The sequence below is a fragment of the Mastigoproctus giganteus genome, chromosome 11, assembly GCF_048544385.1.
Source record: "Mastigoproctus giganteus isolate SK-2022 chromosome 11, ASM4854438v1, whole genome shotgun sequence".
NCBI classification, from domain to species: domain Eukaryota; kingdom Metazoa; phylum Arthropoda; class Arachnida; order Uropygi; family Thelyphonidae; genus Mastigoproctus; species Mastigoproctus giganteus.
In genome coordinates this window covers 170,978,276-170,992,004 of record NC_143585.1, presented here as the reverse complement: position 1 = coordinate 170,992,004, position 13,729 = coordinate 170,978,276, and the positions used below count along the sequence as shown (strand labels likewise).

Here is a 13,729-nt window from a genome sequence, read left to right as displayed (position 1 = left end):
CTTTTTTAGTTTTTTTCTTCAGCACAGTAACATGAGGCAGAGTTGAACAGACATTCTAGTTGCTCTAACAAAATATACAAGTCCCCATACATATGAATATAGATAAACATTTCTGGCCTTGGCCATCTCAAGAATACACAGAAATTTAGAATTATATACAAGTATCCTTCAAGTTGCAAAGTTGTGTAAGGTGAGAACATGTCTCAAAAATCATTTTCCCATAGAAAATAATATATATTTAGGTTATATGCTGGATCAGACCATTTGACTCCCCTTGCCTACTGATTTACTTCACATTAATGTTTTATAAACTTTATTTTTCTTTTTCAGATTTCCTTCTTCATATTAATATTTCAATTTAAATTATAATGTGATTATAATTACATAAAAATTATTTCTTTTTTATGTGCACACTCCATATACAGTACTGTATTAAATCAGTAATAACTGATTGTGCAAAAAAGTATGGTCAAACAGTGAACCAGGAATACTATGAAACAGTTCATTACCCTGCGAAAACAATTCTTAGAAAAATTCCAAACATAAGTACACTGTGAATTTAGAGAAATCAACAAAAATGTATCGAATTTTAAGTTTTGGATTACCAAGCAGAGTCAGATCTGAATATGGCATTGTTTTAATTTATCAATAAATGAATTTTTTTTTTAAATAAACAAAGTAATAAAAAAACACAGGTACATATACCTAATGCCAAAACTGATACACAGCAAAATGGATAAAATTTAGGGAGGGAAAAACAAAACTTGAGATATGAAAAGAAAAAAAAATTTACCAATGTTAATTTTGATCCTACATGCATACCAAGGTGTATGCATTGAGAAATGAATTTATTAGTTCCAATAAAACTGTTTTTCATACAGAGAAGTGTTTGTTTCTAGATGTATATGCTATAAAGTTGATTTAAATCAGTCTGTCTGTTAAATGAGAATTTGGAATGCACATTTACAATTCATTTAACATCCCAGTTACCATTGTCTACAGTATGTCTTCAAGAACTGTTATTTTGAATGAATTTTAAATAAGAATAAATTTATATCAGAAAACTGATTTAAGATTCCATGTTGAATTCTGAAATATGAATTTACACAGTGATGAGAATGTGCTATTGGTTGCCAAAATTACTTAGTACTCCACAAATATAATCCTACTATAATCAGTTTTTAGTAGATTTTAATCAAAAAACAGAAAAATTTAATTTTTTATCTTATTTCTTTTAGGAAAATCATTTTCAACCTCTTGATAGTAATAACTGCTTGAATTGCAATTGCTACCCTAGAGGATCATATAGTGTTGGTTGCAATCCAATTACAGGTCAGTGCCAATGCAGGCCTGGAGTGATTGGTCGTCGTTGTGACTCCTGCTCAAATCCACTTTCTGAAGTTACTCTTAGAGGTTGTGAAGGTAAGAATATGAAATTTTTATAGTTAATACTAAAGCCATTACCTATTAACTTTTTTAACACTTAAGTCAATATTATTTATCAAAATTTGTAACTTTAAAGATCCTAACTTTTTAACTTTAAAAAGTTAGAAATACTAACTTTAAAATTTTAAAGTTTAAATTTTAAAGTTAAGTGTATAGATAGAATACAGTTCATAATAAATGAACTGTATTCTATCTATACACTATCATCTAGTTAATAAGAAATACTCAATTACATTTTATTTTAAATTTCTTTGCTTGATGATTTCTTGATGATTCTTGAAAATTCCAGACAATCAAATTGAATTCTAACTCACAACATTTTGTTAACATTGTCCTATATCTGTTAAGGAAAACTTCAGATCTCCTATCATTAATATATTTATTACTAATGTATAAGAATATCACTTTTAGTGCCCTTAAAATATAATAACTGTTCTATGTCTTTAACTTTTACCCTTAACATATATATGCCGGTCATTTCCTAAAATGAGGTCTGGAGGCCACATTTTAGGAAAGATGTAGAGCTGCTGGAACAAGTGTAGAGAAGGGTAACAAGATTGGTGAGTGGAACAAAGGGTTAGTGTTACCAAGAAAGGCTTAAGTTCTGCAAATTGCAGCTTCTGGAGACTAGGTACCTGCGAGGTGATCTAACTGAATGGATTGAGCAAGCTCAATACTAATGAGATTCTTCCTCTTGCTCAGATTACTCACCTGAGGGGGCATAAATTCAAATTAAGGAAAGACAATTGTAGAATAAATGTGCAGAAATTCGCCTTTAGCCAGCAGGTGGTTGATAGTTGGAACAAACTTACATCTGTCACAGTGGATGTCAGCAACTTAAATAATTCAAGGCAGAACTAGACAAACATTTGGAGTGAATATACGGATGGAATGGGAAGGGTGTTTCTTTTTTTTTTTTTTGGCTGATGCTATATAAGCTTGCTTTCTTGCATCATATGCCCTACTATTGCTAATGCTAATATCTCTGCCAGGAATACCACATTAAAGCGAGACTTGTTTGGCTTTCTCCAATCTCTGCTCGCCTGAAGAAATATTGTCTAAAGGTAGTCTGCAAGATTATCACCAGAGCTGTTTATGCAGGCCTTCAGGATGCATGTTTTTTGGCCTTCTTTTTACGCTGTACATAATATCACCTCTGTTCCTGATATTGTCTGCTTATACAGCTATTAAAACTGGAGATGATCCACTAGCCCTAACTCACCACTTGAATTGCACTCGTTGCAAATTGTCTCTCAAACCTGATTTCACCCAACACAGGTAGCACATTTGGTAGAATCGCCGTAATCCCCCACACTGGTGGAAAATACTCGAGTTCCATTGTTGTTGTTGATGTGAGGAATTTTTAATGGCCTTTTTCGAAATGTGGCTGAGCTAGTTGGTCTTAGCCAAGGGGATCATAGTTTTTCCTCTCTGAAAATCCTGCGGAAATTTTCCTTTAGCCTGTGGGTGGTTGATTGCTGGAACAAACTTCCATCTGTCGTTGTGGAAGTTGATAGCTTGAGTGGGTTCAAGGAAGAAGTGGATAAGCTTTTGGAACAAATGGATTGGTGAAATGGGAAGTTTTTTTTTTTTTTGCTAATGGTATATAAGCTTTCTTTCTTGCTGTTTTGGTTTTTAGGAGCATTAGCAACTAAGGCCATATTGCTCCGGGGATATGCGGTGGTCATTTCCTGACCTTTCCACATCCTCCGTATTTGGTGGTCACTGGCTTGAACCCTGGTCTAATTAAGAAGCGTGTGCTACGCACTGCTGCTCCTGCCTACCTGCCTACGGAGGTGCCTTCTTTCTTGCATCATATGCACTAATGCTAATTGTTATACTCTCCTGAATATGAAAAATAAAATTTTTTTGCAACTCTCTACCAATCACGGTCAGCTATCACTCTTTTCGACCTCCTAAGTGATAGAAGTAACATTACTGATAACTTAAACATTACAAAGGCAGTTAATCTTAATCATATGTTATTAGTACCATATAAACAACATAAAAGAATACCTTAATAAGTACAACCATACCAAGATATAAAAGAAAGCTGAAATGACAGAGATTCATATGGATACACATACCAAAAAAAAAGTACTAGCACACCATAATCCATCAGGTCAATGCACCAAAACCTCTTAAACAACTTAATGTCATTCCACCATTTTGTTCTCTTCAGAGATTCTACTAGACTTCCTTCCCACTATAAGTATTAAGTGCATAGCTGGACCCCACTCTTTCTAAATGCCAATCAGCACAGATTCCTGAAGTTTTTATTTGCAGCCTTGTGAAACCCAGTTCTTATCACAAAGCACAGTACCAGATACTTTTCAAATGAGGTACAATTCTATATGTCTATATCTTGTTGCATATGTCTATATCTTTGCCTTAGCACATATTGATCATCACAGAAACAGAGAACCCCTTATCACTGTTTTACTTTCAATTTGGGTGGTTGACCCCAGATGAAGTCACCTAGAAGTCCTAGATTGTGGGTAATAATATAATACATTGTATTTTCCTATAAATGTTTTTATAGATCTATTGAGGTATATATTTCAATATGATTATCTTAACATGTTTATCTTACTATAATCTTCCCCTTAATATTATAAAAATACCAATATATATATATATATATATATATATATCATTTTTTAATTGAAAGGTTATGTGAATGGTGGTTTAATTCTACATTGACCTTTAGTCTGAATTTTAGTTGTCTATGATAGTTGCCCTCAATCATACAGTGGTGGTATCTGGTGGAGGCGAACATTATTTGAAGAAGAAGCTACAGCAGTATGTCCTCCAGGCTCAATTGGTAAGTCAAAGATATGTGTATCTGTTGCTTTCTAAACAGTATATTATTCTGATTATTGCTGCTATCCATATGCAGCACTTGCATATATCAATGTTAAAACTTTAGTTACCATTTTTTTCAGCCCATCTACCTAATTTTTCTATATCTTGTTGCAGTAGCATACCTCAATTACTGTCATTAATCACCTTGTCAACCTTTGTATTTCTTCAAACTTAGATATTTAGCCTGCTCTGCCTTCTTCAATATCATTAACAAATATTGAAAATGACAATGGAGCCAGCAGTGAACCCTGGGGGGACTCCACTAATAGCAACAGCCCAGGGAGAGCAGTTCTGTTGATGAGCATTCTCTAATGTCTCCCACTCAACCATCCCTGTATCCATAACAGTAACTGGCCCATATTGCTTCATATTGTACAGCAGTCTCTTATGTGGAACAGTATTAAAAGCTTTTAAAAATTATATAAAAATTATTTTTTGCATCCAGTTCCTTTGTCTGCATCATATTATCCAATTGCATTGGTCAGACAAAATCGTCTCCCCTAAACAAATCAATGCTGTGACTGCCATATAAGGAGTGTTTTAAAAGCCTGTGGTCAGAAGGGCCAAAAACATCTAATATGTATATGTTACTTTTCGGCATAGTACACTTTTATCACCAGTGCTGCAATGCATCGATTCTAGCTGTAAAAAAGTTTTCTTTTGAACATCCAGGAATACATCCACTGCAGAAATTATATCACCGTCGGTGTGAAAATGGTGCCAGCCAGGTATTTTTTCAAATTTGAAATTATATTTGCATCCAGTATTGTGCTAGAACTGGTTAATATGTTGATTTCTTTACTGAGTTTTCTTTGGCATTTTTCTTTAATGTTGTCGCACAAACTGTCTGCATAATATGTTCCTGTGAGTGTTCGGCCTTTCTGAAAATAACCCACTCATTATTGTTTGTTTGCTCTAGTTGAACTACTGGATTCAAATCCTGAGTTTCACGCTCAGAATCTGAAGTCATTTTCTCTGTATCATCAGTTTTTTGTTCTTGACACATTTGATTAATCAATTTTTGGGATAATTTGGGATGAAGATCAGGAAATATATTAAAAAATAATTCCAGAAATAATTTGTGCACAAAATAGGTCCTGTTTGTTGGCAATTTTGGACATTTAAGTTCACAAAAGGGGAGGGAGATTGGAAGTTCCTGTCAGTTTAGTCGTGTACATTTCAGTATCAAAAAGTATAAAAAAATGAGTCAAATACACTTACCCTACACTTACTGCAAGAAAACTTAAGTTCAGTTTCAAGGATATGTGGGCATAACAAGTGTGGCCAGCAAGGAAGCTGACAACCCTTTGCTATTACAATCATGCCATTGTTACCACATAGAGATTTAGAATGTCAGATCTCAGTAAAAATTGAATAAAGAGTTACAAAACAGCACTCACCTGGTAGTACTTACCTTGGTGCATCGAGGTGTGCTCCAGGATCTATAATTCTTTAATAATAAGACAATACAAAATCAGTAAATACCACTAAAATGACTACATCACCAATTTGCAAATCATTGTTTACAGTAAGCACTGCTGCCAAACATTGAATTCACCTTCATTAGCAAAGGCACATGATGCAAGAAAGCAAGCTTATATAGCATCAGCCAAAAAAAACCAAAAAAAAACAAAAAAAACCCTTATTTCACCCATCCACTCTCTCCAAATGTTTGTCAAGTTCTGCCTTGAATCTATTTAAGCTATCAACTTCTACAACGACAGATGGAAGTTTGTTACAGCAATCAACCACCCACTGGCTGAAGGCAAACTTCTGCACATCTATCCTACAACCGTCTTTCCTCAATTTGAATTTATGCCCTCTCAGGTGATTATTCTGAGCAAGAGGAAGAATCCCATCAGCATTGAGCATGCTCAAACCATTCAAGACTTTATACACCTCAATCAGATCATCTCACACATGCCTAGTCTCCAGACACTATAATTTGCAAAACTTAAGCTTTTTCTTCATAGGAGCAACCCTTTGTTCCATTCACTAATCTTGTTGCCTTTCTCTGTACTCGTTCCAACAACTCTACATCCTTCTTAAAATGAGACCTCCAGACCTGTATACAGTACTCAAGGTGTGGTCTGACCATTGCCTTATACAAGGAGATAATCACCTCCTTATCCCTGCTAGAAAAATTCCTATATATCATTGACAAGACACCATGAGCTACTCTTGCAGACTGTCTGCACTGCTCAGAAAACTTCATATCTGCCTGCACAATTACCCCCAGGTCCTTTTCATTCTCTACCACTGTCAGTGTGGTACAACAGAGTTGATACGTTACTCTGGGATTACTGCTTCTCATATGTAGTACATTACATTTGTCAATGTTAAACTTCATTTGCCATCTCTCAGCCCATCTGCTCAACTTTTCTAGATCCTGTTGCAGCAATGTACTGTCATTAGTGTCATTAACAACTCTGCCAACCTTCTTATTGTCTGCAGACTTGGACATTAAGCCTGATATATACCATCATCAATATCATTTATAAATACAGAAAACAACACTGAACCCTGAGGGACTCCACTAATAACATTAATCCACGAAGAGCAGTGTCCATTGATTACCACTCTCTGTCTTCTCCCACTCAACCATCCCTTTATCCATAGCAGCAATTTGCCTCCAATGCCACACTACTCCAATTTGTGCAGCAGTCTTCCATGTGCAACAGTATCGAAGGCTTTTCTAAGATCCAAATACAGTGAAACTTCTCCTAACGGACACCTCTCTTTAACGTCTGTCTTTTGTCTTTGTTTCAGTTTTCAGTGTCATGTGAAGTGCACAATGTCTTCTCGTAAACATTTAACTTTAAAAGATAAAGTTTAACTCATTAATGCATATGATTGGCAAAAAAATATTGTTCGCAATCTCGCTGCAAAATTCAAACATCTCTCTACAACGGACATTTTCAAATTTGCCAACTCTCCTCTATTGGTTTTAACGTCTTTTCAGCTTGTGTCTAGCGGACATTCTCTGTAACGGACATGGACAGGCAATCTGCATTGTTTCGTTTAGATTAGCACTTAATTTGATCTCCCAATAACGGAGAGCGGCCCTTTTTCTAGGAACGTTTCTTCCACGTATTGCCTCAATTGTGTGTTTATTTTCTAGTTCCGATTCTCTGAATTTTATCAAGGTTTACGTCGCAGTTCTAAACCCTTTTTCAAGAATTTTAAGGCAAGTGTAAAACTTCTGATGAATTCGGTGTGTGCAGGGGAGGGGGAATTTTGTCGGTCTTTTGTCTTTGTTTCAGTTTTCAGTTTTGTTCAGTGTCGTGTGAAGTGCACAATGTCTTCTCGTAAATATTTAACTTTAAAAGATAAAGTTGAACTCATTAATGCGTATGATCGGCAAAAAAATATTGTTCGCAATCTCGCTGCAAAATTCAAAATCGGGAAGACGCAGGTAAGCGACATCCTAAAGAAAAAAAAAATGAACTGCTCAAACAATTTTGGCAACACGGAAATGATCAGGTTCAAAAATCATTCCCGAAAACTGTTGAACTTCAAATTTGTCGCGCACGTGCTAAACAAATTCCCATTAATGGGCCTATTATTAGGGAAAAGGCTTTGGAGGTTGCGAAATCTATGGGAGTAAATGAGTTCAAAGCTTCTGTGGGGTGGCTAGACAAGTTCAAAACTCGGCATAAAATTTCTTGGAAAACCATAAGTGGTGAAGGTGGATCTGTTGATACTGGTGTTGTAACAGAGTGGACCGTCAAATTGGAAGATTTATGTTGTAATTTTGAAGCTAAGGATATTTACAAATCTGACGAAACAGGGTTGTTTTTTAAAGCTCTTCCTTAAAAAACAATGAGTCTAAAAAACATAAAGTGCCAGGGCGGAAAAATTTCTAAGGAACGCTTGACTGTACTATTGTGTACAAATATGCTGGGAGACTTTGAACAACCTCTTGTTATAGGAAAACCACAAAATCCTCATTGTTTCAAGGGCATAAAGTTGAATCTTTTGAATGTTGACTGGAAGTCTAATAAAAAAGCGTGGATGACACGAGATATCATGAGCGAATGGATAAGTCACTTTAACCAAAACATGATTCGTCAAAACAGAAAAATTATTCTTTTCATGGATAATGGCTGCATCTCACCCACACATTGAATTGTCCAACATTCAAATCGTTTTTCTGCCACCAAACACAATCTGCAGAGTGTCAGCCCTTGGATCAAGGGATAATAAAAATTTTTAAACTTCACTACAGAAAACATGTTTTAAGACATCTCATTGCAAACATGAACGATGTAACATGTGCGAGTGACCTTGCAAAGAAACTCAGCATCCTAGATGCGATTCAATGGAGTTCCTCTTCAGTAAACGCAATTAGAAAACAAACTGTCGTGAACTGTTTTGTAAAGTCTGGCTTCTCAAACGCAAAAATTGAAGTTGTGAACAGCAATGTGGAGCACCAAGAAGAACAAGCACTTCAACATCTATTGATAATGTACGATACTTCCGCTACAAGTGACCCTGGCTACAAAGATATAGACTCGAACCTCACTACAGAAGATGGTGCTCTAGATATCAACAACATTATCATCGATATTTTTCAAGAAGTTCCTCATGAGGATGAAGAAATGGAAGGAGGTCATTCTGTCGAAAAACATATTAACGACGAACCACCGATGAAAATAGAAGAAGCACTCATACAAATCAATCGTTTAAAAATGTTTTTCGCCGCTGAAGAAGATACTGAAGGACTTTTGATGGTTTCTTCACTCCAAACAAATGTTGAAAACAAAATTATCAGCCGGAAGAAGGTGCAGAAGAAAATAAGTGATTACTGTATGTATTTTTCTTATGATAGTCATAATATGCATAGCACAATTGTATGTATATTATTTACAAAAATATTGTGCAAAATCTGTATATAATTTAATTTAATTTTACATTAAACGTTTAACGATTTTTCTTTATCTCTTGTGTATGTAATTGTATATTATTTACAAAAATATTGTTCAAAATCGCTATATATTTTAATTTAATTTTACATTAAACGTTTAATGATTTTTCTATCTTTCTTTTTTTTTTCTCCCTCAGAATTCTTGTTAGCGGACACTTCTCTCTAATGGACAGATTTTCATTCCCCATGGCTGTCCGTTAAAGGGAAGTTTCACTGTGTATGATATCTCCTGCCATTTGTACAGCAAGCAGACCCCTATTACACGTCTGCACTGAAACAAGAGAAAAAGTTCAGTGTAATACTGATCTCATGGAGATGAATCTATTTTGGAGCTTCAATCAACTAATGACATTGATGGTGGTTGGCTAGTTTTTTCTAAAAAAATAAAAATCCATAATAGAACAATATAAACAGACAACTTAACAAAAACCATTAGAAAAGGCAACTAAGATTAATTAATGCATACAATACTACAATGGAATAGTCTTGGTATTTCAGTGACATTAAATATTTCAGTAAAGCACTATAATATGTACAGACAAGATCGCATAAATGCAGTAAATATCTGCAGAGTAGTAGCCATTTTAGTGGAGTCTAGAATTCCCTCCAACCATATTCAGCTGCAAACTCTTTGAAGCAATTGCAACATGAATAATGGCCGGAATTGTGCCATTATGTATGTTGGAACTTTATTTTTTACTTTCTTCAAGATTTCAATAGGCACCACCCTCTGTGAGGAACTCTTCACCTAGACAAAGTGAGATTGATGACTGAAAAGCTCTTAGACAAGTGTTCATAGTCATATGCTGTTCCAGTAGGAACTTGTGGATGGTAACATCCAAAAGTTCAGCAGTGGACCTCACTATCTGCTCACCAACCTTATTTCTACTACTTCTAGATTGATCAGTTTCAAATTTTCTATTTATATACAGAATATTGATGAACAGCACACTACAGAATACAAAAGGTAACAAATGAAAATTTCCTAAAACAAATTGGGTTTAATATCAGTCCTGCCTTGCAGCTTTAAATTAAGATATCATAACATCCTCTGATACTGAAAGTGTAATCATGTATGTTAGCAATTGAATAATCTCCACAGCTGGTATTGCAGGTATCTAATTAATATTGAAAACAGGCACTGGTGGAATGAAGAATGTAGTATGGCAAAAAAAGAGAGAAAAATAGGGCTTTGAGTCAATTCTGATTTTCCTATACCTGCCAATCTCATATTATATGGGAATCTTGCATCAGATAGAAAAGCCAGAGAGAATCTTGGATGTAATTTTCAGTAAGATCACTAAAATTACAGATAGTGTAGTCTGGAATAAAATCAGACAAATCTCTGGCAGATATAAAACACCTGTGCTAATAATGAATTGGAGGGGACAAGGTATAACTGAGCTAGAAGAAATTGCAAATGCACTAGGAAACGCCTTTGCAAAACTGTCTTCATATAACCCAGTCTTCCAAAAACATAAAAACATATTGAAAGGTACACACTTAATTTTCATACACTTCAACACATTATACAATCAACATTTCATGCTTTGAGATTTATGTAAAGCCTTAGTCGAAACAAAACAAAATGCAGCAAGCTTTGATGGAATTCATTATCAAATGAAAATGCATCTTGGTTAGAATTACTTATGTAAGTCTATCCCTGACATACGTAAAAGATATTTCCAGGACTTTTTGCATAAGTCAATTTTTATGTAACTCGGGAATGACTATTAAAATATTGCTACTTTGAAGAAACATTGCGTATTTCATCAAGAATGTTAAATGTTTCCAAACTTGCTGCAGATCCATCTTTCCTTGCTCTGTTGCATTTACAACCACAGAAAATCTTGTCCGTATGCAGAGGTGTGTTATCCCTGATATGCTAAAATTAAAAAACCATATAATATCCTCAGAAGAATGAAGAAAATTAGTAATATACCATAACAATTAAAAACTTTAACTGGGGACATCTGGGGCAGATCCATCTTTCCTTGCTCTGTTGCATTTACAACCACAGAAAATCTTGTCCATATGCAGAGGTGTGTTATCCCTGATATGCTAAAATTAAAAAACCACATAATATCCTCAGAAAAATGAAGAAAATTAATAATATACCATAACAATGTCTGGGGACAGCGGTGAAGTAACTGGAGTGGCACATAAGAAAACAAAATATTAAAAGGAAGAAAAAAACGCGTTATTATACTGTAAGAACTGATATGTATTTCGTATGCTGTATAGACTTTATAAGGGCTGCTAAGGGAATCAAAACCAAAGTGTACATATTTAAAATTGGTCTGAACCACACAATAAATCAAAGTTTATACACTTCAGGTGATGAACTGAAGGTAACTTAAAATGAACCTAAAGCATTAATAAGACACATTAATCACAGGGTGTTGTAGGTAGGGAGGTAGTACGTGATATGAACTCTTCATTTGTTTTGTATGCTTTTTTTTCTCTTCATAAATTTCTTGATAAGCCAATTAGCAATCTTTAACTTTTTCTATTTTAAAGAAACATTCAGTGTTTTTATCCATTCCATCAAACATACAGAGATCATGATTTTTATGAAACGATTCTGCTATTTCCTTTAATTTGAACTGCTTCTTGGGTTACTCCGATTTCTCAATGGATTCAGCTCTCCCTCACTCCTCAACTCTGTGCACATTCAACTGGGCTAGGTCTTCTGTTGTTAAATCTTCACCTCATTCATCCACAAGTTTGTCTACTACTTGTCCTCTAGGACTAGCTGAAACTCCTGGGCTGAGTTTTCAATTTCTTTGGTAACAGAAGATGCCAGCTCATCTTTGTTGAAGCCTTTGTTGTTAAGCTCAGAATGATTTAGAAGTTTTTCCCAAACTCCACTCATACAAGTTGTTGTCACATCATTCCAGGCTTTTGAAACATTGCGTATTTCATCAAGGATGTTAAACGTCTTCCAAACTTGCTGCAGATCCATCTTTCCTTGCTCTGTTGCATTTACAGCCACAGAAATCTTGTCCAAATGCAGAGGCGTGTTATACCTTCATGGGGGCCCAAGGCAAATGGAATTTGAGGATCCCATCAATATTAAACATTGAATGTTTTTACACTATTTTTTTATGTTTCTTACACTCATTCATTTAGGTTTCTTACACTCATTAAAATCAAAAACTGCCGAATTATGCCGCTGCACCTCAGTTGTCAAGGCACCTCCATAGCCAGGTGGGCAGGAGCAGCAGTGCATAGCACATGCTTCTTGATTAGACCGGGGTTCGAGCCCATGACCACCAAATACGGAGGATGCGGAAAGGTCAGGGAATGACCACTGCATATCCCCGGAGCAATATGGCTTTAATTGCTAATGCTCCTAAAAACCAAATAACAACAACAACAACAGCACCTCAGTTCTGCTTGGACATTCACTCAAGACTGGGTGATACGATCAAGGCTACCTTCTCCCTGTTACTGTACTGCCTTAAGCATAAGGGTGCCAGCTACATACAAGGCAATCTGTATTTTTTCAATTAACTCAATTATTTAAGGAAAAACTAAATGTAAAATTTTTCATCAATTTATTTGAAAATTATTTTTTTTTTAAATGTAAAACATTTTTAAAAAAAATAATTTTCAAATAAAGTTCATTGACCTTGGCAGGTAGAAAGTTCACTTTCCGATAAAAATCACTTTGAAATATTAGTAAAAAACAGCAATGAGTTTTTGAAACAGTGATTTTGGGAGCTCCCTTTAATCGGAACCCTAGGCAGATGTCTTTTCTGCCTATAGGATAATGCACCACTGTCCATATGTAAAAGCTTTGAATGTCCAGATAACTCCCTGATCCATTGGTTGAATCAAAGCCATTGTGTTTAGAGGAAAGTATACCACCTTGATGTTGTCGTGCAGATGATCTAGATATTTAGGATGACCGGGAGCATTGTTATGGAGCATTTATATCTTAAAAGGCACTGATATTTGTAAGCAATATTTTCAACTTCAGGGAGAAACACATTTAGAAATCATTCTTTGAACATGATTATTGTCACCCAGGTCTTTGAGTTAGCCCTGAAGTGCACAGGAAGCGATTTCTTGTCAATGCCCTTAAAAGCTTGCTGGTTTTCTGAGTGATAAACCACTAAAGGTTTAAGTTTATAACCAGCTATGTTATCCTTTCCACTAAGAGCATTACCCTGTCTTTGGCAGCTTTAAACTCAGGCATTGACTTTTCTCCAATAGAAATATAAGTCCTACTAGGTATATATGTGTGGAAATTCGCCTTTAGCCAGCGGGTGGTTGATTGTTGGAACAAACTTCCATCTGTTGTAGTGGAGTGAGCAACTTAAATAAGTTCAAGACAGAACTAGACAGATATTTAGAGTGAATGGATGGGTAAATGGAAGGATTTTTTTTTTTTTTTTTGGCTGGTGCTATATAAACTTGCTTTCTTGCATCATATGAACTCTAATAATGCTAAAATTATCATTTGTCATTGTTAAACTTCAGTTG

General features: G+C 35.2%; 1 protein-coding gene across 1 annotated transcript in view; it reads left to right on the top strand.

The window, feature by feature from the left end:
• The window catches only part of LOC150078573 (protocadherin-like wing polarity protein stan), a 570,595-nt gene that overhangs the window by 333,575 nt on the left and 223,291 nt on the right, over window positions 1-13,729 (top strand). Inside the window, exons 17-18 of the mRNA XM_090384617.1 lie at window positions 1,239-1,422; window positions 4,169-4,270. Of these exons, the coding sequence (XP_090240743.1) occupies window positions 1,239-1,422; window positions 4,169-4,270 (286 nt within the window). The remainder of the gene's footprint in view (window positions 1-1,238; window positions 1,423-4,168; window positions 4,271-13,729) is intronic.